Genomic DNA, 23,818 nt, shown 5'->3' with positions numbered 1-23,818 from the left:
CTTAAGTCTCAGTTCGTTTTTTCTCAAGAGCTTCCTGGCTAAGAAAGGCAGCACTAAGTCCTTACAGTACCACAACATAATACACGTGGAAAACTACTAAGTAATCTAGTCAAATAAAAACAAAACAATCCATAAATGTATTTATGTATTTAATTCCTCCTTCCCACCCTCCCTTCACTGATCTCTGAAATGAATAAAACACCTGTTTTCACCCACCCAGTTATATTAACGTATTTTTGGGACTACAAGTCGCTCCGGAGTATAAGTCGCATCAGTCAAAAAATGCATCATGAAGAGGAAAAAAACATAAGTTGCATTTATTTAGAAATGTATTCACAAAATCCAAGACCAAGAACATTCATTTAATCTGGAAAGGCAAGTTATTCAACTACACAATAGCACACAGAACAACAGGCTCCGGTATGTTAACGTAACACATTAACGGTTATTCAGCTACACAATGGCATAAAGAACATACCTGGGAGGCGGAATAGGCAACGTTGTCATAACGAGTCCAACAAGCAAGTTACCGGTAAACTAGTTCACCAAGCTCCCAAACTCATTCCACATCGCTGAATCCGTTGGTTCATGTCAGTCAGTATGATTTAAAGATGCTGTAAAGTGGAATTGAAAATTAGTTTTAAGTTCATCACACCACAGAAGAATGTGTTATTAACTACCCATCCAAATTCGAATGAAAAAAACCCACAGACAAGTATGTTAAATTAGGCTTTGAAATAGTTGGAAAATCAGCAGTCTTCTCTGCTTGAAACTGGGGGGGGCGTGTCGCCTGAAGGAGCTGAATCTCCGCCCCCTCGAATGTATTGAATTTAGCAACAACAGCAACACTAGCTAAATCAATTGCAGATATTAGAACATACCTACATGCAATCTTTGAGTGTTTTATGTGTTAATTACTTTGTCTTTGCATCGTACCAGCTGAGTAACAGAATGCAATCGTGTTCTGACGTAAATGGGTCGCTGTGATGTAGATAGGTGGGGTTTTGGCTCCGCCTATACAAAACCTAGGCTGAAAACGGAAGAGGAACTGTTCAACAATCTCCACATTTCAGTGCAACAAAGTTTTCGTGCTTTGCACATGCTTTCAGGAACTAATTTCACACGTATATAATGTACTGAGAAGCAAATCATGGAATTTGCTTTACAGCATCTTTTAACATTTAAAAACATGTTAAATTATATATATTTTTATATATAAGTCGCACCTGACTACAAGTCGCAGGACCAGCCAAACTATGAAAAAAAAGTGTGACTTGTAGTCTGGAAAATACAGTAAACACCCATCTTTGGTAGCCTGTCTATGTATTGACACAGTTAGGTGGTGGGCCGAAGCTCAAAATCGTGCATTTGAACGATCCCTGGCGATGGAGGAGCTGGATTTCTCTGTATCGCTTTAAAACTTTTCTACAACCCTTAAAAAAATTGTTGGCATGTCCAGTTCGTGCACATTTTTCAGGGAACAAACATTTTGTTTCTTTATCGACACAGGCATGTTTTCCGGACAACTATGGTCCGCATCCAATAAGAGCTCATATACGTCACACCTTCATAAAATCCACCAATCGTATACCCCGATATTCAAGGCGAGTAAAGTAGGAAGTAAACATTCACGTGCATTTTGGTGAGCCGGTATATTGCCAGTGGGTGACTGGCCTTCAAATGTATGGAAAAAAGTAAAACAAATGGGTAATTCAGGTATTCTCTAAAGAAACATTGCAACTTTCCACTTAAACGAGCATATTTGTTATATTATTTATATATATATATATATATTCATCTGAGCAAGTTAACAGTTAAGTGCTAATGTAATGTGCAGATTTTGTTCAAATAAATGTACAGTATTGTTTTAAGTGTGTTGCCTAAACATATAATAATGACATGAATCAATGACGTACGTAATTATAATTAGCCGAGAGTAGGTATACCACATCAGTAACACTTATCAATACATATTGACATATCTGCACACTTGGCAAGTTGGAAAACAAACCTCATTAGCATAATACACACGTGCAAAATTAATTGTATTGCTAGCAGTGTATTCAAGGCCACAAGTAGTTGCAATCATGGAATGCTGTATGCATGTAGGTAGCAAACCAAAATATTTTAATCTACCCATTTACTGAAGACAAGTTTGTTCAGAGTCCATTGCAATTGCAAAATTTTGACAGCAAGGAAAGCATTCTTGCAGACAAAGCAGTGAAAAGATTTAACTTAAATTCAGCAGCTCAGAACCATATGGCAAGATGTACAGTGGGGGCAGTGTATACAATTAACCTACTGCAAAATAACTTTTGCTGTTACAATCTAAGTGCACCACATTTCTTTTGAAAATGAGTTGACATACATTGCATGCTTATTGAAAGCACAGACAGGAAGGGCAGGGCAGAGGAGAGGATGGGCAGGACAAAGAAGACCTATAATCTGATGTGGCATACCATGCCCCTCTAGTCGTCCGAGTGTCTGCTCCCATGTTATTTTTTCATACAATAAGGTAAACTATGCAAGATGCCTTTTCTTCTTACTGGCTGGAGATGAACAGTCTAGAGGACACATGTTGCCTATACCTACAGCAGGTACAATCTGGGGATTTTGTTTCTCAGAGACAACAGGAGTATGGTTTTGCAAACACTGCCTGTGATCAAGTCATAGAGCAAACAGCCAACAGAGACTCCAAAACTAAAGTTGGACTGATTGGATTCTCCCTAAAAGATGCAGCGCATAGATGCACCACGTCACTCCAACACAGTGAACTGCGTGAATCATGAAAAGATAAAAAGGATATTCAAAACATCATGTCAACAATCAAATGTATGATCCACCCATTTGACCAGACATTGGAGAGAGAAAGTCACATAGCATCATGAAAACTAGCTTCAGATGCTGTTGTCAGTGACCTTTTTGAGGCGGAAGAGAGAGGAGACATTGCCTTTGTAGAGTTTGTACAATAAAGGCTATAGAGTGAAGAGATTAAAAAAAACTAGTGCTGTCAAACGATTTAAATATTTAATCGCATTAATGTCATAGTTAACTCGCGATTAATCGCAATTAATCCCACATTTTTATCTACTCTAAATGTCCCTTGATTTCTTTTTGTCCCATAGATTTTTCTCATTTTAATGCTCTTATCAACATGGAAAAGTGGATCGGATTGCTTATTGCAAATGTTTTAGATTTTATTTTATTTTTTAAACAACATTGCAATCGCCTGGCTTTGACGAGGGGGCGGAGAATTCGCATCAGCTGTGTGCTTGGCCATCAAGTGGTATTTCAGACTGGACGTGCTGCGATGATAGCTCAGTTCACAACGACAAAACACACAGATCACTTGTCAATGGAACCATTTGGCAACTTTTTTAAAGTAAACTTTCCATACAGAATCTTATTGGCATCCATTTCGGCGTCTCGTGCTCTCCATCCACTCAAAACGTAACGTTAGCCTACTACTCTTTAGCCGGCCCGCAAGCCCAAACAAGTGTGTGCTAGTGCTAGCCCTAACCCTAAGAGCCAAGACTACATAAACACTTTCAACATGCTACATATTATGGTATTTGTTGTATAAAAAAGTATTTGTGTTTTTTGGCACAGCCAGCTTAAATCTCCAGTGTCAGTGAGTGCCCAACAGTTTTAATCACCGCCACTGATTAAAAAAATGAAGAAAATTAGGTAAATTAACCCTTGTGCTGCTTTCGGGTCACATGACTCAAAGGTTCATAACGAACCATCGTTGTGTTTACCCAATTTTACCCAATACAAAAACAAATAAAAATAATTTTCTTTAACCGTTGCAATGTGGGGGGTCTGAGACAGCCCAACGGTTAAAAGAAAATGCTTCACTTTGTTTTTGTAGGCAGTAAAGTTGTCGCAATACGACGGTGGGTCACAATGACTGATGGGTCAGAATGACCCGAAGATAACACAAGGGTTAAAGACAGACAGTGACACGGAAAGCAAGTATTTAATTAAAGCTCAACTCTTGTAGCCTAGTAAGCCTACAAGAGACCTGTAGGCTTACTAGGCTAGCTACTTGACGCGTAGCCTAGTAAGCCTACAAGAGACCTGTAGGCTTACTAGGCTAGCTACTTGACGCATAGTCACTTAGTAAAAACAACCATAGACATAATTTATTATGTCTATGTAAACAACCTATCAGCTGATCCTGTTACGAACCATTCGATTAGCTAACAAGATGATACACAAGTTCTGGTTGGTTGGAGAGTTTAGGTAGTTGAGACGATTGCCTGATAAAGTTGCAAACTTTGAACTAAGCTACAGAAAAAAATTGGATGTGCCAACAAACAAATGTTTTAAGAAAAAAACTATGTTGATAATATCAAAAATCCAGCTCCTCCATCGACGGGCACAGGTCATTTAAAAAACGAAAGCAGATACGCTGGCTCGGCCCAACACCTAAGTAAGTTTCCTAGGAACGATGTTCATAGGCGCCTTTAGCTACTTTGACTGTATAATAAGATTGTCGTGAGGTCCAAGCTACATGTTGATAAAATGAAAATGCAAGGCAAATGTGAAGTCTGTATTGATGTTCGAGCTCTCCCATGTCCTCCAGATGTGTTGTGGAACTGTGGCGCCATCTGGTGGGAATAAGACTGTTGGTGCACGTCCTTGCACTGGGAATTGTAGTTCTCATAGCCTCTATAACTACAGCAACTCCCCCACCAAAAATTGAGAAAATAAACATTTTGTCGGATGTCAAACATCCGGCTTTTTGTCTCGAGTCAAGATGTGAGAAAAGTGCATCGACCAAACAAAACGCGCCGAGCCCTGACTTATTCCCCCCCCCCCCCCCCCCCCCCCCAGGAAATCACGGAGTGGAACATCGGCCACCTCAACACGCTACTGGACATGGTGGAGCAGGAGTGTGGCATCGTTATCGAGGGCGTCAACACGCCCTACCTGTACTTCGGCATGTGGAAGACCACCTTCGCCTGGCACACGGAGGACATGGACCTCTACAGCATCAACTACCTGCACTTCGGACAGCCCAAGTCCTGGTCAGTTCTCTCTCCCACCTCGTCCACGTTCTCTCTCTGTGTGTTACTTGAATCCTGCCTCCCCTCTGTCCCTCTATTGTTTCGGTATTCCAGGAATGGAACTGCTTTGTTGTGTGTGTGTGTGTGTGTGTGTGTATTTTGAAACAGATGGGCCACCGTAGGCCACTAAACACATCCAAGTGCCATACTGTCTCAGTATGACTAAACCACAGGCCGGCTGTGGCTGTTTGATGAAGGACGTCGTCCTGTGTGACGAACGCTGGGCTCGGTGTGTGTGTGTGAGCCGGAGAGAAACAGACCTTTTCCAAGCAGTTCCGAGTGTGTGGCGTCGAAGTTGACCCCCTCTCTTTCTGCCCCCATCTCGCCGTCTTATCTCATCTCGTCACTAGGTTGCAGTAGCACACTTTGAAGACTCCTTCATCCTGTCTCCCTCCTCGCTCGCTCTCCCTCTCTCTCCCTCCCTCCTGCCCTCATTTGCTCTGTTTCTCATTCTGTCATCTTCCCTCCCACTCTCATCCCCACTCCCCCACCATCTCTACCTAATACCCCTGTAACCCCCCCCCCCCCTCCTCCTCCTCCCTATTGAAACACTAACTCCCAGAGGCCTCGTCTGCCATCCAATTCTATTTCCTCATGTTTATGGGCCCCCTCAGCACCGAACGCACAGGATAGCCTCCATTTCCCCCCGACTCATCACCGGCACTTTAGAATGCCATTTGGGCAGGGGAGGGAGGGGGTTGCTCCAATGGCGCAAACAGCAGGGGGGCTCATCGCATCACCCTTCACGCTCGGCGCGGAGGATATCGACGGGCCGCTAATGGACAGAAGGTGCGTCACCGTCGCGGCGACCTCCACAGGCAACCTTGGCAGGGGTCAGCCGGCGCCACGGCGGCCATCTTGGAGCCCCGTCTGCAGCACGAGCGTGTCTTCCTTTCCCTCCTCCTCTCTGTGGGTCTCTCTCTCTCTCTCGCTGACTAATACTGGTCGCACTGGTATTATCTGGATCAATATCTCTCCCCTTATTCCCTCCACCTGTTTAACCCTTCTGTTACCGGCCTCGCTTTCATCTTGGAATTGGATTTGCAGGAGAGGGAGCTGTTCATGGCTTGCATACTAGGTGATGGTTGGAGGTGCTTGCTTTAAGATTTGTTAAAGTGCCTCTCTGCTTTAGGGTGTATGGCATGTTTTCAAGGGACTAGAATGGAAGCAGGGTCTCATTATTGCACAGGTGGGAGTTCCTGTGTGCCTGCTCTCTCCCCAGTCTCTCTGTCGCTCTCCCCTTTCCTCTCCTCTCTTTGCGCTCCCTCTCTCTTTCTTCATCTCTCCCCCTTCTGTTCGTCTTGACTCCCCCCCCCCCCCTCTCCAGAGCGGTCTCTAGGTTCTCGGCGTGAGGGGAGAAGGGCTTCCTCTTTTCCTTCTCTCTCTTTCACCCCTCCCCCTCCCTCCTGCGTTTTGAAGCCGACTTCTCCCCTGAGGAGGTGGGCAAGGCCTGATGGTAGCCTGGGGCCATCGATATCACCGTCACCTGTGTGTGTGTGTGTGTGTGTGCGTGTGCGTGCCCGACTGTGTCTCAGCCCTTTGCTCCTCACACCTGTTTTTCTCGCCTTCCAATTTGCCTCGGCGTGCTTCTCTTCCCTCCTCTCTTCTCCTCCTCCACCCTCCCGTCAAGTCCTCCCTCTCTCCATCTGTTCGGCCCGGCCGTGCGAGCGGGCGTGCGGGCACAGCGGCCCCCCGTGAGCTTGTGCGTGTGGCGCTGCGAAAAGGGCTCCACAGCACTTCTTACCGCCCTGTCCTCCAGAAAGAGGAGAAATGGCTATACTTCACTGGAAAACCATCATCGCGGATGAGAAATGTGTGTAGTCTGTTACAAATCGTTATCCTACGTGGAAAAAACATGCAGGATTTTGTATTGTGTATGTGATTGGAGGGCTTTAAACTGCAGTGTGACATTGCTCTTGGATACAACAGTTCTCCAGACACGAGTGAAAGTAAAATAAAATAAAAATTCCATCCTTTATTCCGTTTTCCTGCCCTACTACCTGCACTCAGGGGATGAGTGGATTAAAAGCGGGTAAGTATTACCTACGCTGTTTATTTGTAATCCTATTGAGGATTATGTAAACAACCGTACATTTCCTAAATTAACGGCATTGCCAAGCACTCTTAGTTCAAGGCTGAGGTACCAGAGAACTGACTCACAGAGCTGGGTCAGTTCAAATGAAAGATACTTTTCAAGTGCTGTCTTGAATCCGCTCGAAGTGCTGTTTAGGCGAGGGTTAAGTTTTGTCGGCAATGAAATGTAAAAAGAAGCAACAAAATGAATGTTGAGGCAGTTAGCTTGGACCCCAGTGTGTGTCCCTGTTGTAGCGACGCACCTTAATCTGCGACTTAACCCTCGTGCTGCCTTCGGGTCACATGACCCAAAGGTTCATAACGAACCATCGTTGTGTTTACCCAATTTTACCCAATACAAAAACAAATAAAAATAATTTTCTTTTAACCATCGCAATGTGGGGGGTCTGAGACAGCCCAACGGTTAAAAGAAAATGATTCACTTTGTTTTGGTATGCGGTAAAGTTGTCGCAATACGACGGTGGGTCACAATGACTGATGGGTCAGAATGACCCGAAGATAACACAAGGGTTAATCTCTCTCTCTCTCTCTCTCTCTCTCTCTCTCTCTCTCTCTCTCTCTCTCTCTCCAAACACCCTCTCTCAAGACAACTCACTCCCTCCACTTACATCTGCCCCTGTGAGGGAAAGCAATCTCTCCTTGTCACTCGTTCAAACTGAATTTACTCACATGGATGCGCCCCTCAACTCTGTTTAAAGCGAGTGTGTGTGTGTGTGCGCGACCCCCCCCTTCTCAGAAATTGAATCATTTTCACTTTTTCCGAGGGTAATTACAGTATGTTAAACTGTGTGCGGGAGCTGTTTGCCTAACCCCCTCTGTGCAGCCACTGTGAAATTAACTTCATTCCCCTCCAACTCTGCTCCCATCAATGTCATAATCCCCCCCCCCCCTCCTCACTCCAAACCAGCCACTCCTAAGATCCACTGTCAACATGCTTAGAGATGGCCGTGTGCTCGGAGGAGAACAGGGCTGCGGGTGGGTGTGGGTGGGCGACAGGAGCCAATGCGTGATCTGTAACCGAGTGAACACGGTCCATTATAAACCCGTCGCTCTCTCCGTTTGGCATCCTCCGTCGGCGGGGAGGGGAGGGGGGAGGGGGGAGGGGGGGGACGCCGACTGGAGACTCGCACTCGACACGCGTCCAAGTGTCGTCGAGAGCGCGCCCCTCGCGCGAGGCCGCGTCTCGGCAGCCCAGCGAGTGGCGACTGCGGGGACCCGAGACGCGGGCCCGGAGGAGGCGTGGCCAAGCCGCTCGACTCGTTGTCACCAACACGGCCAGACGTCCGTGGGCCACCTTGAGCGTCAGGCCCGTACGATATGCGGCGCACCGGGAAGCGACGGGAGCGGCTGAAGCACCTGAACTCAACACTTTGCCGGGGTAGTCCACTGTCGACATGCTTTTGGCCGCGGTGCAAGTTGCCGTCTCGTCCCCTTCGGCGCGGGCCTTCAGACAGGCATGGGTCTGTTTCCTTGGCTAATGCAAACCCCTCTCCAGAAATGAGATACGGCCCCCGTGTGTCTCGCGCGCGCACACACACACACACACACACACACACACACACACACACAGACTCATCAGCGTTAGGGGGGATAGGCTTTCTTGCATTTGAAGCAGGCCGAGAAAGAGGCATCAAATTAGTATTGATCGACTGTGGCACTTCAGGCAAGAGATTTGATTTGCCGCTCCTGCTGTCCACTGGGTTGTAAAGGGGGGGGGGGGGGGGGCGGGGGGCGTGGCCTCTCCTATATCGGCCTCTTACAGACACCTCCACTCTTCTTATTTACGGTCTCTGAAAGTAGCCCACGTAGACGGGCATTTTTGAAGCCTTCTTAAGGTGTTCCAGCGCCTCAGGTGAAAATCGTTCCCCCCCCCCCCCCCCTTTTGGCATGTTGATACTTGATACTCTGTGCCACGTAGCGCGAGTTTGCAAATGGCTACGCCGGCGACTGAACCAGTTTAAACAGGAACTATCGGGTTACGAAAGCAGCGTGTTTGATTTTCGTTTCGGTTTCGATGAAGCCTTTCAGACACGCCTTGTGAAGGTCTGTATGTACGTGCGGCTCAAACAAATATGGCCATTGTTTCTGAACCACAATGCAATGAGTAATCCCTACCACCAGCGAGGCCTTGTTTCCCTATCAGACACTGGAAAGGCCGCCTCGCCCTGCCCCTCTTTATTTGTTTACTGCTCTGGTCTGACTGACAGACGTGCTGCTACCATGACGACGAGACAAAATGGCGCGAAAATAACCGCCAAGAAGGACGCAGGCACCGGTTGATCAGTGCGAGGACTGCTGGGGGGGAAGTGCCCACGCACTTATTCTCTCAAACGTTCACCAGAGACACTAGGTGTCAATTGGACAGTGTCAATCCACTGTGGGTGCCCCTCAACAACACACACTCTAACTTAATCAAACTCGGTAGCATCATACTGTACCTTTTTAGGAACCTGTGTACCCCACCCACCCATCCACCAACACACACACACACATATATATATATATATATATATATATATATATATATATATACTGTCTCTCTCACACACACACACGCACACACACAAATCCCTCAGCCATGCAGTACCACTTGTTGCCAAAAGGTGACAGTATAACCCCAGCGCATCACGCACAGTCGGATGAAATGACGGAATTCTCCAGACCCTCTTCCCCCCCCATCCCTATTCCAAGCACAGCCAGAGGCTTCTCAGTGGGAAGGAGGGTGGGGCAAACGATTCCTACAATGTGCGTCGTCTGCAGGTCCCGGCGGGGTTAATCTTTACCTAAACCGGAGGAAATGATTCGGTGGCAATAACCACGGCCGTTAACGAGCCGTCCAATGAAACGTCTGTCTCCGTCCGGACAGCAAGGCGTGGCCAGTCCTCTCTGCATGACATCATCTGAAACCCGGAGAGGAAGCTCTGGAGCTTATAGCATGACTGTACCAAGCCTTCTGACTAGATGATTACAAAGTAGTTTGTTGAATATCTTCTGGTGTTTACACATGCCGTGTGCGCGTCAGTGTCCACTCTGATGGTGTACGTGCCATCCGTGACTGATGGAGAAGTGTGTGTGATTGTGATCAGTGTGTAGTTCAATTAAATCCTGAGGTGCGTGTCAGGCGGTGTTGGTCTCAGTGGTATTTTGCAAACTCCGTCTTGGGAGATTGAAGTGTAATTGTGCATGTCAAATGGAGGTGAGCCACAGGGGGGCCCAGTGAAGTGCGTGTGTGTGATAACACGGTTCATTTCTCATCCTTTGCATAATTCATTCGAGGAGGACTGTTCAAACAAACAGGAATAGTTTCCCCTCTCTGCCTCTTTGGCAAAACCACCATTGTTCTTTCTACCATTCTACTGTCTACATTTCCAATACCTAATTTTCCCTCTCTGTCTTGTCTCTCTAGGTATGCCATCCCACCGGAGCATGGAAAGAGGCTGGAGAGACTGGCACAAGGTGAGACCTAGACTACACACACACACACACACACACACACACACACACACACACACACACACACACACACACACACACACTGTCACTATATGTATGATCAGATCAGATGGAGATCTCTGTGTGTGTGTAGATGCATTCAGAGACAGCCTTGGCTCACAGCCTTCATACACACACACACACACACACACACACAGGCCGTCTAGTCTCAAGTTCAGCCTAAACAAACTGTCACCCAGACGCCTCTCCAGTGTCTCTGTGAACTCGGAGTGTCTTCAGACAGTCTGGCCCCGCTCGGCGCCGTCAATCTGCCTCCCTCCTCTCAGTCTCGTCACCTCTCGCGCCCGCTCTCTCTCTCTTTCCCCCTCTCCATCTCTCGTGCTCGCTCTCTCTCTCACCGTTTTTTTTTCCCACCCTCGCACTCCGTTTCTTTATCTCCTGCTGGGTTCCTCTCTCTCTCTCTCTCATTCTCTCTCTCCCTTTTTTTTTTTCTTTTTGATTTTCTGTCCCCTGCTCCCCGCTTCTCCCTCTGTCGCTTCCCTGATCGATGTGGGCCGTCTGGAAAGCTGTGAGCCTTGACACAGCCCACCTGCAGGCGGCTGGGTGTCCACCTGACGCGCACATGCACCTCAGCTTTTGTTAACTCGCCCCGCGTCGAGCCGTCACGCCATCGACAGGTCATAGCGTCAACGTCCGACCTTCCCATCATGCCCCTCTCTGTACCTTACCCCCCCCCCCCCCCCCCCAATGACGCATTGCTCTCATCGGTTGTCCTGATTGGCCGCTAGGAGTCACCTGGTTCGGCTTCAGGCTCGTCGGCTACGTAAAAAAACCAAAACGTAGATTTATTTCGAAAGAGACGACAAATAAACACGACATGCAACTACTGCATATCTGGTGTTGGGAACATCTACACGTTCAAAGGCGTCAGGCATTCACACGCACACACGCACACTGGGACGTACCCGGAAGACACTCTTGGCCGATAACTCTTGATAACAATCGCTGCCTTATTCCCGTCACGCGTTAAGATTTGGCGGGGGAGGAGTGTTGGGGCGGGCAGAGGGGGGGGCGGAGAACTTCATTTTGGAAACTCAAAAGGACAAAATGAACCTTTAAGTTAATATTACCCCAGGGAGTGTTCAGTGCTGCCTGCTGCATGTTAATTGGGATTAATACCTGGGCTCTGTCGGCCCATTATTCACTTTTATCAGCCTCGTTCAGGAGAGAAAAGGAGGCTCTTTGCACGGAGAACAGCTCTGGAAAACAATAGGGAAAAACCCAACAAATAAAACAGCCCTGGATTTATACTGTCGCTTGCATTAAAGATTTAACTGGGCTGACGTTTTTTTTATTATTTTTTTTATATACGCACGTTTTCTCTCTATTTTTCTCTCCCACTCGTCCTCTTTGAACGTCTGGGTTTGTTTTTGTGCCTGTGTGCGCGTTCCATCTTCTTTGAAAGGACTGATAAACCAGACCGGGTGTTCAGGAGCAAGGGTGTGTTTTAGTTTGGATGGTTCTCCAGCCTCTGGGCGTCGTTTGTTTCTGAGGCCATAATTGTCATCGGAGAAACTAAAGAGGGAGTCAGGTGGCTGAGCGGTGAGGGAAGCGGGCTAGTAATCCGAAGGTTGCCAGTTCGATTCCCGGTCATGCCAACTGACGTTGTGTCCTTGGGCAAGGCACTTCACCCTACTTGCCTCGGGGGGAATGTCCCTGTACTTACTGTAAGTCGCTCTGGATAAGAGCGTCTGCTAAATGACTAAATGTAAATGTAAGAGGGGAACCAGGAAGTGCATCTCCGACTTATCTTATTGATACAGAGCATACTTTCATCTCCATGCAAGCCCTGTCACATCCCTAATGGATATGGAACGACACATAGCTAGCATGCTGGGCTAACCCCATGGAGAAATCGGTTTCATGTCCATGGTGTCTCACCATATCCTAGCCCGAACTACCCAAGTCGCAGGCTTATGTTTCATGGTAGAATAGAGCCATCTTCGGCCAGTATTTCTTCTGATAAGATGATGAAGCCTATGAAGATAGCTGATTATTATCCGTGATATCTTATCCAATGGTAGTTTTAGTTATTTTGCCTAGTTTTTATATATATATATATATATATATATATATATATATATATATATATATATATATATATATCATCATCTTGCTTTTGTTACCCTCTTGCAAGGTATTATTTCTAGCATGTCAGCACTTTTCCTTGTCATTTAACCTGATAATGTCCTACATTGTGGCTGCTTTCAAAGAGGAAGGAAATAGAAAGAGGCGATTCTCCCATCTGCTTTTCCTCAGTTGCCTCAGTCCTCCTCTCCCACGCCATCCAAAGTTTCCACCTTCTCTGACACCCTCCCCGGCAGGTCAATAGGGGGGCAGGTGTCGCGGCAGGCCCGTCAGGTCCGCGGTGCGATTACGATCGTTAAAGGCTCTCTGGGTAGGGCTGCCGTCGTGCGAGCGAGCGTCGGTGAACCGCGAGCGTCCTCGCCAAGGGCAGAGCGCTTAACGGGATGACCTCCAGCCAAGCAATTATATCTCACATTTGTGAGGAGAGAGCTCTGGGTCTTCAGCTCTCGCTCCTCTGCCTCCACTTTTCATTTGGCCGTTTTAATGTGAAGAAAGCCGAACCAGGGTGAAAATGTTCAACTCTTAAGACCGTGTTTCAAGCGAGGCCATATGAAAGTGTGTATTTTAGGCTTCAGACACGATTGCTGTAGATATATCCCTCTGACTGGCAGTTATTATATTCCAACTTTATAGAACTCTTATCTAACCATACAAAAATACCATCTTGAGATAAAAAACATTTAAAAAAATATATAATTTCAGCAAAAAACTCCCTCCCGCACTTTGAATTTTTCTATAGATAACCGACCATGTCAAAGAGTTCAACTGCTTAATTATATGTTACAGAATCTACAAATGCTGTCCTCAGAATGTGCTGTCTAATTGGTCCGGTGAAAAGCCACAGTTTACTAACGTGTGCGTTTTGTTTTGGTCGTCTGCTCCTCCCTCCATCCCCTGTGCCCCTTTTCTACCCACAGGGTTCTTCCCAGGCAGCTCGCAAGGATGTGACGCTTTCCTCCGCCACAAGATGACCCTCATCTCTCCCTCCATCCTGAAGAAGTACAGCATTCCCTTCGACAGGGTGGGTACCAGGACAGGACTGGTGGTCTGGGGCTGGGGAGCCTGGGAAGGCTGGGGTGCTGAGGCGACAGGAGGCTGAAAGGCTATTGGAGGCTGGGGCTGAGGCTGGGCAGCCTTGCGTCCTGAATGTCACATGACATTAGAGAGCCCGAATGACATTTCAAAGTTTTGGCCAATTATTCAAAACCTCACCTGGGATGTTCACAGAAACACTGGGCACACACTTGCATACCCACTCACACGCTGTATTGAGAAACAAATCTGGGTTTAAGATCTCTATACATCCTTTTCTTCATGCCAGCTTCCATCGTCACATGAAATAATGAAAAAGGCTTTAGCCATGACTAAGCCCTGAACATCCGTTCCGTTGAAATTTCAATATCATTTTTTTTTTTTTTTGGTGCATTTCTGGAATTGAACATTTAATCACCACGCCAATTATTTTCTCATGAATAGTGAAACGTGACGAAAATCACATGCAAAGTTCTAGGTTTTCCTCCCCTCTCCTTCCTGTTTTGGTCTCTGCTCTCGTCTCCTCGTGAACGCCGGGTATCACAGGGACTGTTTTACCTGCTCTCCCGAGGCGTCTGCCTTGATATGGAGGAGTAAAAATAACCTCTCCCCCTGTGCTCGGTTTCCAGCACCAGGGACTTTAACAGCAGAACTACCGGCGTTTAACAAGTTTGCCTTTTTGTCTTGTCTGCAAGTAGTCCTGTCTGTTTATATACAGTCAGCTCCAGAATTATTGGGACCCCTGTTGAAGATGAGTAAAAATGGGTTTCTAAAATATTCCCCTTTTGGTACTTTAGATGGTACAGGAGATGACTCAGTGCTGTTGTTGTCAAAGGGAGGTTGTACAAAGCATTAAATGCAGGGGTGCCAATAATGGTTTTGTTAAAAAATTATTTGAAAAACAACTTTAAAGAATTATGTTTCTCAGAACAAAATTACTCTAAATAAAGATGGGATTGTTCACATTTTTCCGTGTGATATGAAGCAAAAAACTATTTTAATAACCATTTTTTACTCATCTTTACCAGGGCTGCCAATAATTCCAGAGTTGACTTGATATGTATGTAAGGGAAATATCTTGGCTGGCTCTGATATTTACTTTCTCAGAGTTCATCTCAGGTAGAAAGCTTGAGTTTATTAAGGCAATGTTCTGATGCAGCACTCTCACAGAAGGAGAGGGAGACCAAGAGAAATAAGGAGGGAATTTGATCAAATGGCCTGTGAGAACCTTGCGCTTTAGAACCCTGTTCTTGTAAACCTGAACCATGGAGTGTTCAAGCGAAAACCGTCATTCGGGGACGCGATCATTCGTCCGGCTTAATTTCGCGGCGTCTCCCATAGCAACACCCTCCCCCCCCCGAACCACTCCGAACGGAATGGAGGGAAAAAGAGAAATCTCAATTTGTGCTTGCTAGCTAACTTGCGGCGCCCTGATCACTGGCTCCAGTCTAATTGCACTCGTTCCTCCTGGAATGACTTTGAAAGAGCCCCCCACCAACATAGGCCTCTTGGGAGGGGGTGACAAAACGAATGCGTGGAGGCAGGGAGGGGAATATGGAGTGAGGGGGGGTGGGGGGGGGTGTGAAGAGGCTTGTCATACCCATTCCATCAAGGCTTAATGATTGTGGATATTAAGCCCGGCTATCGGTGTTTGCTCCCTGTGGTTGGGTTCGCTCTGGCTGCCGGCGCCACGTTTTCGCCAAGTGCTTCCCTCCACAGCGGCCATCATTTACCCAGGTTTCATTTACATGAGAATCTTGGCAGTTCTTTTAAAAAAAAAATTTTTTTAATCAAAACTTTTTATTTTTATTTTTGGAAAAAGTAAAACTTGAATGCAAACTTACTTTCTCCTCTCTCTCTTTTGCTCCCACTTTCTCTCTCTCTCTCTCCCCCCTCCCTTTCTCTCTTCTCTCCATCTCTTCTCTCTTGCTCCCCTTTCTCTCTCCTCTCTTTCCTTCTTTATATTTCCGTCTCTTCTCTCTCCAGATCACTCAGGAAGAGGGGGAGTTCATGATCACCTTCCCCTACGGCTACCACGCTGGCTTCAACCACGGCTTCAACTGTGCAGAGTCCACCAACTTTGCCACGCTGCGCTGGGTGGACTACGGCAAGCTAGCCTCGCAGGTGAGACACACACACACACACAGTCAGTATGACTTTCCAGTTGATTTCACCACAGACCCCGAATGAAGCCTCGGTATTAGACAAGCACACGTATTCCGTATCGGCTCTTTGACCTCCCACTGCCTGGCTCACTCAACGCGAGGATGCCACGCAGGGTGTTTGACACGGTAGCATGGCGCTAACTTTGCGGACCAGAGGCCCTGTTGAACGGTCAGGACGGTTTTGTGTCGCGGGGCAACGCGGCTTCCTATCTCCCGGCCGCGCTGTTGCGCCCTCACAAGGACACTTGTTTCGAGTCTCGCCGCTCGCCGATTCCCACAAACGGTCCTTCTCCTGAAGTTCCTGACCACGAAATCGTGCGTGTGTTTGGGCGGCGCCGGTCTCCCTGCCACAACAGTCCTCTGCACGTCTCCGTGCTTTCCATCTTCAACGTTGTTTTTTCCTGCTGGAGTTATCCAATCCACTCCCAGAGGGTGAGCTCTCACACACACAGATATTGCTCACTTTCTGCCTCTCTGGGTTGGCTGCATATCAGATTTATGAGGTGCCAATGTGCCGCAATAGTGCTCTTTTGCTCTCTCTGTTCTTGCTCTCTCTCTCTCTCTCTCTGTCTCTGTCTCTCTCTGTCTCTCTCTCTCTCTGTCTCTCATATGTTTGCACCTCTAAGCTAACCTCGCCCGCCCCCCCCTTGGTCACAGTCCAGTGGTGGGGGACTCGTCCCTCTGTTCTCCGTCTCAGCCTGATAGAGATGAATCGCCCGCTCGCTGCCCTCCCCTTTCGGTCCGAGAAAGTGAAAGGTGCCCCCCCCCCCCCTCTTACACACGCACACACACACATGCCCACACACAGACATACCCACACGCAAAGTGCCACATAATAGACTGATAAAGACGCAAAGAACTACTTGGCCACTGAGAGAAGCCACATGCTCGCTCTCTCTGTCTCTGACGCACTCTCGATTTCCCTTACCCTTTCACTCTCATGCACCAGCTTTCAAGCCTTGTCCGTCCAGACCGTCTGTACTCCCCCCCCCCCCCCCGACTGTGTGTCAGACACACAGCCACACACACACCCCTAGTCTGGCGCGCTATCGGTGCGTGTGTTTGACAGCGTGTGATGGTAGTCGGCGATGGCCTCGGGTCAGGTTGACGTAGACACGCTGTTGTTTGATACAGATGATGTATTCCGGCCTGTTCTGTTAGCTCTTCACGGTGTGCGCTGTCCATACTTCTCCATCTCCTCCCTGCTGTCTTTTGTTCGTCTGCGCGTGTGTGCGGTGCAGGACACGCGCTCTCTCCGCCACCCAGACATACTTTTTTTTTTATCCTGAAAGTAAATGAAAGATGACTCACTTTTCAGAGCTGCCAGTTTTCTCGATGGTTTGTTTTCAAAACGCCACACTCGGCATTGAACACTGAACTCTCCCACAGTGTAAATCCCCGTTTCTTTTTTTTTTTTTTACAGTGTTCCTGTAAAACTGTACAGTGTAAACTGTAAACCTTTTATATCAGAGCAACCATCTGGCCGGCACTGGTACAACCCCACGTATGAACCAAAGTCTCAAGTTGAGGAGATGGTCACCTTGACGACGTCAACGAAGGTGAAACGAGTCCCGCCCAGTTTAGTCACGAATAACTCAGTACGATTTGGGCCCAATGCACATCTCCAGTGAGAAATAACCACTGTGACTAACCACGGTGTTAAGGAGTCTTCTCATAAACAACCAATACGGGCCTCCGTCCATGTTTGACGTGTGTGTGAGTTCGGCTCAGTGTCGCGGGCGATCCATTGTCTCTGGGCCTGGCTCCTGTGCTGCTCGCTCTGAGCCTGGTCTCTGGGCGGAACCGACGCGGGGCGTCCGGGTCCGGCGGCGAGGACGCGCCCGCCACAGACTCATTAGTGTCTGTGTTTCTCCCCCTTTCCACGTCTTTTTTTTGTTCCCCCCTCTCTCTCCGAGCTCTTTCTTTCTCCTTTCTTTAACGCCTTGTCTTTGTCTTTTTTTTTTCTTTTTTCTCAACTCTCTCTCTCTTCCTGAGCTCTTGCCCTCTCGCCACTCTCTCTCTCTCTCTCTCTCTCTCTCTCTCTCTCTCTCTCTCTCTCTCTCTCTCTCTCTCTCTCTCTCTCTCTCTCTCTCTCTCTCTCTCTCTCTCTCCCCCCGTCCCCCCGTCCCCGTCTGTGCAGCTGTTGTCATTAAAGGAGGCTCGAGCAGGAAACAAAGTAATTATTGGAGTTTGCAGGCCTCCGTGTGCGTTTTTAATGGACAAGCTCATTAGCGAGGGTCTCTAGAACCCCCATGCTGGAGGGGAGAACACACTCCGCAACTCGACACGTGTACGATCTCACACGCGATGTAAGGCGTGCGCACACACGCGCTCACACCGGGGACAAGTAGACGCGCGTACAAGAATCGGCGTTCTCACGCGCAGGTGCGCTCACACACCTAACGAGAGTTCACACATCAGCGAGACGGTAGCCTGCCAACGCACTGTGACGCTGTCTCTCTCGCAGCTCGTCGTCCTCCAGCAATTATATCTCCTCAGAAAAGTGGGAAGCGGCGTCGAACGCGCCTCAGGTCAAAGTTCTCTGGAAAGGAGTTGTTCTCAGGTGTGACAGGCAATTGGAACGTGCCGTTGTCATCCGCTTTGTCGCCGGGGGAACAAACGCTGTTGTGACATCAAAACCGTAGAACACGAGTTTCGAACACAAAGTACTCATCCGCAGTAGGGACATTTAGGCGTCGGTGAAACGCTGTGAGCGCGTGCAGGATGTGTCAGCGGTGAGCAGTTTAAGGCAGACGCGATGCGACTGCGTTCTCGTCGGGCGCGGCTGAGCTCGGCGGCGTTAACGGTATGGAAATGGTCGTGTTTTTTCCCCCCCCGCGCGCCTGTCATACCTAAAAAGGCCATTTCAGTTCACACGCCCACAAAATCCCGCCCTTTTGTTCAATGAACCTGTCCACCTTTTGAGGCGACGTCGCTAAGTACCAGGTGAAATTGTTTTCTTCGAGGGACAATTCAAGCCTGTATTACAAATTCTTCTTTACTTCTAACTTGTTTATCCACCTAGATTGTTCTGCCGTGAGGGGGCGAGTTTTGGAGATATCGACCTTGGAGAGATCAGTCTTCTCTCTAATATACTGGAGCTCGATGGCACAGGGCTTATGGTGCTCAAAAAGACCCTGAAAATACATTTGGGGAAAAACTCAACACCAATGTCTCCTAGCAGAAATCAGGACCTGGTTTCCTCAAGACAATCCACAGACGTTGTCGTGAGCAGGTTTATGGAGGAACTATTTCCTTTTTCGACTCTACTTTCCCCCGAAACGGCCCCCACTAAGGTTTTCATGTCTTTGTGCGATTGCAATTTCGCAGGAGATTATCTTATCAAAGTTGCAGCACTAAAAGACACTAAGAGGGTGTTATTTATCAGAGTTAAAAGGGGCGAGTCTCCTCCCCCCCCTCCCCCAAGCCTGTTATCTGGATCTGTTTAGACAGCTACGCCCCGTGATCTTCATTAGGACAGGAAGCTGGCTTTCAAGCCTCATTGGCTGCAAGCATTGTACAGAGTTGTTTCAGGGGAGGTTTGGTGTGCGACTCCCAATGCATCCTCATCTGAATAAAGTCGTGTCCGTCCCCCCCGTCCCCCCTTGTATATTTATGAATAGATCTGCCCTGTGCCCCCCCCCCCCCCTCCCCAACAGTACAGCAGGGTTGATTTCAAAGAGCCTCATTCATCTGGGATTCATTAGCATCTGTGGTGTTCGCACACCTACGGTATATATCATATATCTCCTGTACCGGCCAAAGTTTTTATGAAAGCTCCAATCAGCCTGGCAGCCCTGCGCCACCGCACACACGCACACACACACCCCGGGTTCTTGTTTTCGTCCCTCAAGTGCACCACGGATGAGATGTAGTGTGGATATTGTTTTTGCGGGGGCTGCAGCCTTGTTGTCCTGGTTATTATTCCCATACCCACTCCTCTCCACCTCCCCTTCTCTCTCTGTCTCCTCCCCCCTCCTCCTCCTCTCTGTCTCAGCCAGTGTGTTGAAGAATGTTCCCGGTAATTGAACATAAGGCTCTCAGCGCAAGTCAGGAAATAAAGCAAAAATGTAATACACCAGCCGGGGCACAGAAGAAAATTAGTTTTTATTTTCATCTCTCACCCCCCCCCCCTCTCTCTCCGCTCTCTCTCCACCCTCCCTCGTTTCTCTCTCTGTCTTTATTTCTCACACGCACCTATCTGTGCTGTCTTCATATCATCTCTACGCTCTCCTCTCCCCCACTTGCCTCCCAGCTTCTCTTCTTTCTTTTTTTACGCCTTTTCTTTCCCCCCTCTCTCTCTCTCTCTCTCTCTCTCTCTCTCACTCACTCACTCACTCACTCACTCTCACTCACTCACGCTGGGTGTTTTTTTAGCAGGATTGTCTTTCTGTGAACAGACCACCCATCCCTGCACTCTCTTTTACTTTTCCACAATCATCATCATCATCAAATCACTTTTATATGTATAGCCCTTTTGTTTTACGAGCAATCATCACGTGTCATCTTCCTCTCTCCTGTTCTCAAACGAGAAGCGATTTTGATTGGGCAAGAGCTCTCCTGCTGGAACAAAACAATACCCCCCCCCCCCCCCCCCGCCTATTGTACTTCTTATACTGAACAGAGAAGACAGTGGGGCTGGACGGATGTTTCCAGCGTTCTGTGTCTGGTCAGTAGGCCTACGTGGTCTTGGACTGCCAGATAGCGTAGCACCCCCACCCTCCACCTGCTGGCTGGAGCTCTACTGTCTCCTGCACCTCAAACTGGCCTGGAAGGCCCCGACTGAGCCGAGCTAAATGCAAAATGGGTCTCTCGCTCTCCTCTACCCTCCCCCCGCCACGTGTACAAAATGGGTCTCGCTCTCTCCTTCACCCCCTCTCTCTCTCTTTACCCCCCCCCCCAGTGTACGTGTCGTAAGGACATGGTGAAGATCTCCATGGACGTGTTTGTGCGGAGCCTGCAGCCGGAGCGCTACGAGCTGTGGAAGAGCGGCAAGGACGGCACCCAGCTGGACCACCAGAGGCCCACCACCCTGGACAGCCCCCAGCTGCAGCTCTGGAGGGAGAACCGGGTCACCCGCAAGGAGATGCTCCTGCGCAGGTGTGTGTGTGTTTGTCTGCGTGTATGTTTGCATGGGGTGTGTTTTGCGTTTGATTTGTGCGTTTGGGAATTAGGCGTGTGTGTGTGTGTACGTGCGTATTTCTGTCGTTTGCCTGGGGTGTGTGTTTTATTTGTCTGGAGTGTGGGGCTGAAACGATTAGTCGACATTATCGACAACGTTGACTATAAAAAATTGTCGACACATTTTGTTGTTGTCGACAAGTCGTTTGATCTCATAGAACCTATTTTAAGTCCCTGCAATAACGTGATTTGACCAGTGCGGCGCTGTAGCGCTAGACTGTAATGCAGCCCTCCCGTATGCAATCCGATAGAGAAAAACGGCGCTAAAATATCAGCGTGCAAATGGAGCAGAACAAGTCTCGTGTAGGAAAGTTTCACTAAAGTTCAAACTAAAAATACTGTCACCTGTAATGCGTGCACGGCGGCACTTGCTCTCCATGGGAGCACGACGTGCGTGCTGGAACATTTAAAAAGGAAACATCCCTGCGCGAGAGGACATGGAAACGGTGAGAAGTGAGTGTGCTCCAGCTGGAACTGAGCAAGATGGCCAGTTAGCGACAGCAGTTGATAAAAACGCAGTATTTCACGTATACCAAACACCGTAGAACCCTGTTGTCTTACAAATGAAGATCTTAACCCTGTGAGACCCCTTGTTGTAATATTACAACGTCACCTTTAGCTCTCCAAAAAACACATTTGCCCCCAATTCTTTTTTTTTTGAAAGACCACATTTTCATAGCCATTGGGTCTTATTGTATTGCCTTGCAATGCCATTGGATACTAAATGTGTATATAGATCTGGCTATAAGGCCATGAACTCATTCCACCAGCCAACTTTCCTGGAAGCGAAAATACTTGTTTCATTTGACTGGATATATCATCATTGAAGTAAGTAAATTCCATGAAATAATTGTTTAGGTGATTGTTAGAATATGTAGTTCATGTAAATACTAAGTTATTGTGAAATGCATGCATCACATTTGATTTTCAGCTTGTTTTGTCTTTCTTAAAAAAAAGCTAAAATAGCAATTGCACCTTGCACTCTACATGGAGACATTACACTTCTCAAATGTTCAGATACAGGATAAATACTTACAAAATATAATGTATTTGATGATTCACACTACAAATGGGTTATTTGTTATAATTTTCAGTTTAGACCAGATTTTAAGATTTCTAAATCAATGTTATTTCTATGTTAGCAGTGAAATATAGTCAATTGTTTTTTTTTTTATCTGGACTTTGCTTGTTTACCCAAAGATCTGCTTGTTGCACAAGACAGATACTGTTTGTGGAATGCTTTGGAGGATGGTTGTTCAGGGACAAGTGTAAATGTTTTGGAATGTGGGGGTTGCAGGTATGGTGCATTGTTCAGGGACAGGTGTGAATGTTCTGGAATGTAATGGGATGTAAGAGGTCTGGGGGGTTGTATCTTCCTTTTAGAATGTTAAGTTGAGAGCACATTAGGCTAGCCAGACAGTGTTGTGTGCCTTCAGTGGAATGTATTGCAAGAATAAGATTCATTTGCATTGGAATTAGGTATACTTGAACATAGTCTATTATTTCACCAGCAAGGAGAGTTTACGTCAGTGTGCATGATGTCATTGATGCTATTGTTGTGGTAAATTGATTATGGGACAGCAGGGCAAACCAGGGAAGGTTACCCCAGGTCAGGTTCTGGGGCCGACTTTTATCTGCGCAGTTAAGAAACCCTGCGCAGTTAATAAACTCCACTCTAAACTGGATTTAACCAGAAACAAAGGATAATATGATGGGAGAAGAGGTTTGGCAAACTAAGTATGAGAAAGGAAATTGTATCCTGAGAAAAATAGGCTGTTGTTGCTCAACAGTGTATGGTAGACTCATTCAACTGAAGAGGCCCTGTCAGAAAGGAAGGGGGGAGTGAGACAGGTTGCAGCGGGTGGGAGCAAATCATCTATGAACTTAGTCTTAAGGGACTACAGTCATGCATCGGAAGTGGTAAGTTCGGCCAGAACCGAGAGAGATGGAGGATGTAGGAACGGGTTAAGCATGTTGGGGTGAACTGGGGTTGAGATGAAGCAAGGAAAGTGAAGTAGAGGGGGCTTTTCCAGTAAGAGAGAAGTTGATCCACATTTTAGGAGCCAGAGGATGCGCACGCAGTTGTGGGGTGGTTAGGAACTGGTTAAAGAACCTTCTAGAATGTTCTAGAAGGTTATGTCATTATATCAGGCAGGGAGGGGGATTGTGCGTCATATCTGTCTATATAATGAGATGTCCAAGGAAATGTGGTTGTCTTTTCCTGTATGTGTTTGTGAATGCACATCTGCCTTGCCGAAATAAACCATCGAGCTGCCTTGAGCTGTTGAAAGATATTTTGCCTTCGACTACTTTTTTCTACTACCTTCTATGGACGTCTGTTTCCTACAACACTATCCAAAATGGAGAAAGTGACGTTGACATGGAATCAGACACCAGTGATTCGAGTGATGAGGTGGTTGAAAATGTTGAGGAAGTGAAAAAAGAGAATCGGAGACCCACTGATTGTCCAACTTATGATGATGATGGTAAGGACATCGAGCAAACCAACACAAGCCAACCAAACCACAACATATCCGCTGTCAAGTGGTATGACAACAGGGCAGTCCCACTTGTCATCCTTTGCTGGCATTGATCCTGTGCAAAAGATTCAACGCTCGAACAAAAAAATCCTACATTGAAGTTGAGAGACCTCATATTGTGGGTGCATACAAC

The 23,818-nt window shown here is 47.4% G+C and overlaps 1 protein-coding gene across 1 annotated transcript in view; it reads left to right on the top strand.

Moving 5' to 3' along the window:
• The window catches only part of kdm4b (lysine (K)-specific demethylase 4B), a 43,680-nt gene that overhangs the window by 3,154 nt on the left and 16,708 nt on the right, over positions 1 to 23,818 (top strand). Inside the window, exons 5-9 of the mRNA XM_062450442.1 lie at positions 4,840 to 5,033; positions 10,573 to 10,622; positions 13,685 to 13,788; positions 15,786 to 15,923; positions 20,868 to 21,064. Of these exons, the coding sequence (XP_062306426.1) occupies positions 4,840 to 5,033; positions 10,573 to 10,622; positions 13,685 to 13,788; positions 15,786 to 15,923; positions 20,868 to 21,064 (683 nt within the window). The remainder of the gene's footprint in view (positions 1 to 4,839; positions 5,034 to 10,572; positions 10,623 to 13,684; positions 13,789 to 15,785; positions 15,924 to 20,867; positions 21,065 to 23,818) is intronic.

This window comes from Osmerus eperlanus, chromosome 24 (genome assembly GCF_963692335.1).
Source record: "Osmerus eperlanus chromosome 24, fOsmEpe2.1, whole genome shotgun sequence".
Taxonomy (NCBI): Eukaryota; Metazoa; Chordata; class Actinopteri; order Osmeriformes; family Osmeridae; genus Osmerus; species Osmerus eperlanus.
Note: the sequence above shows the minus strand (reverse complement) of the source record. Positions and strands in the feature narration are given on the sequence as shown.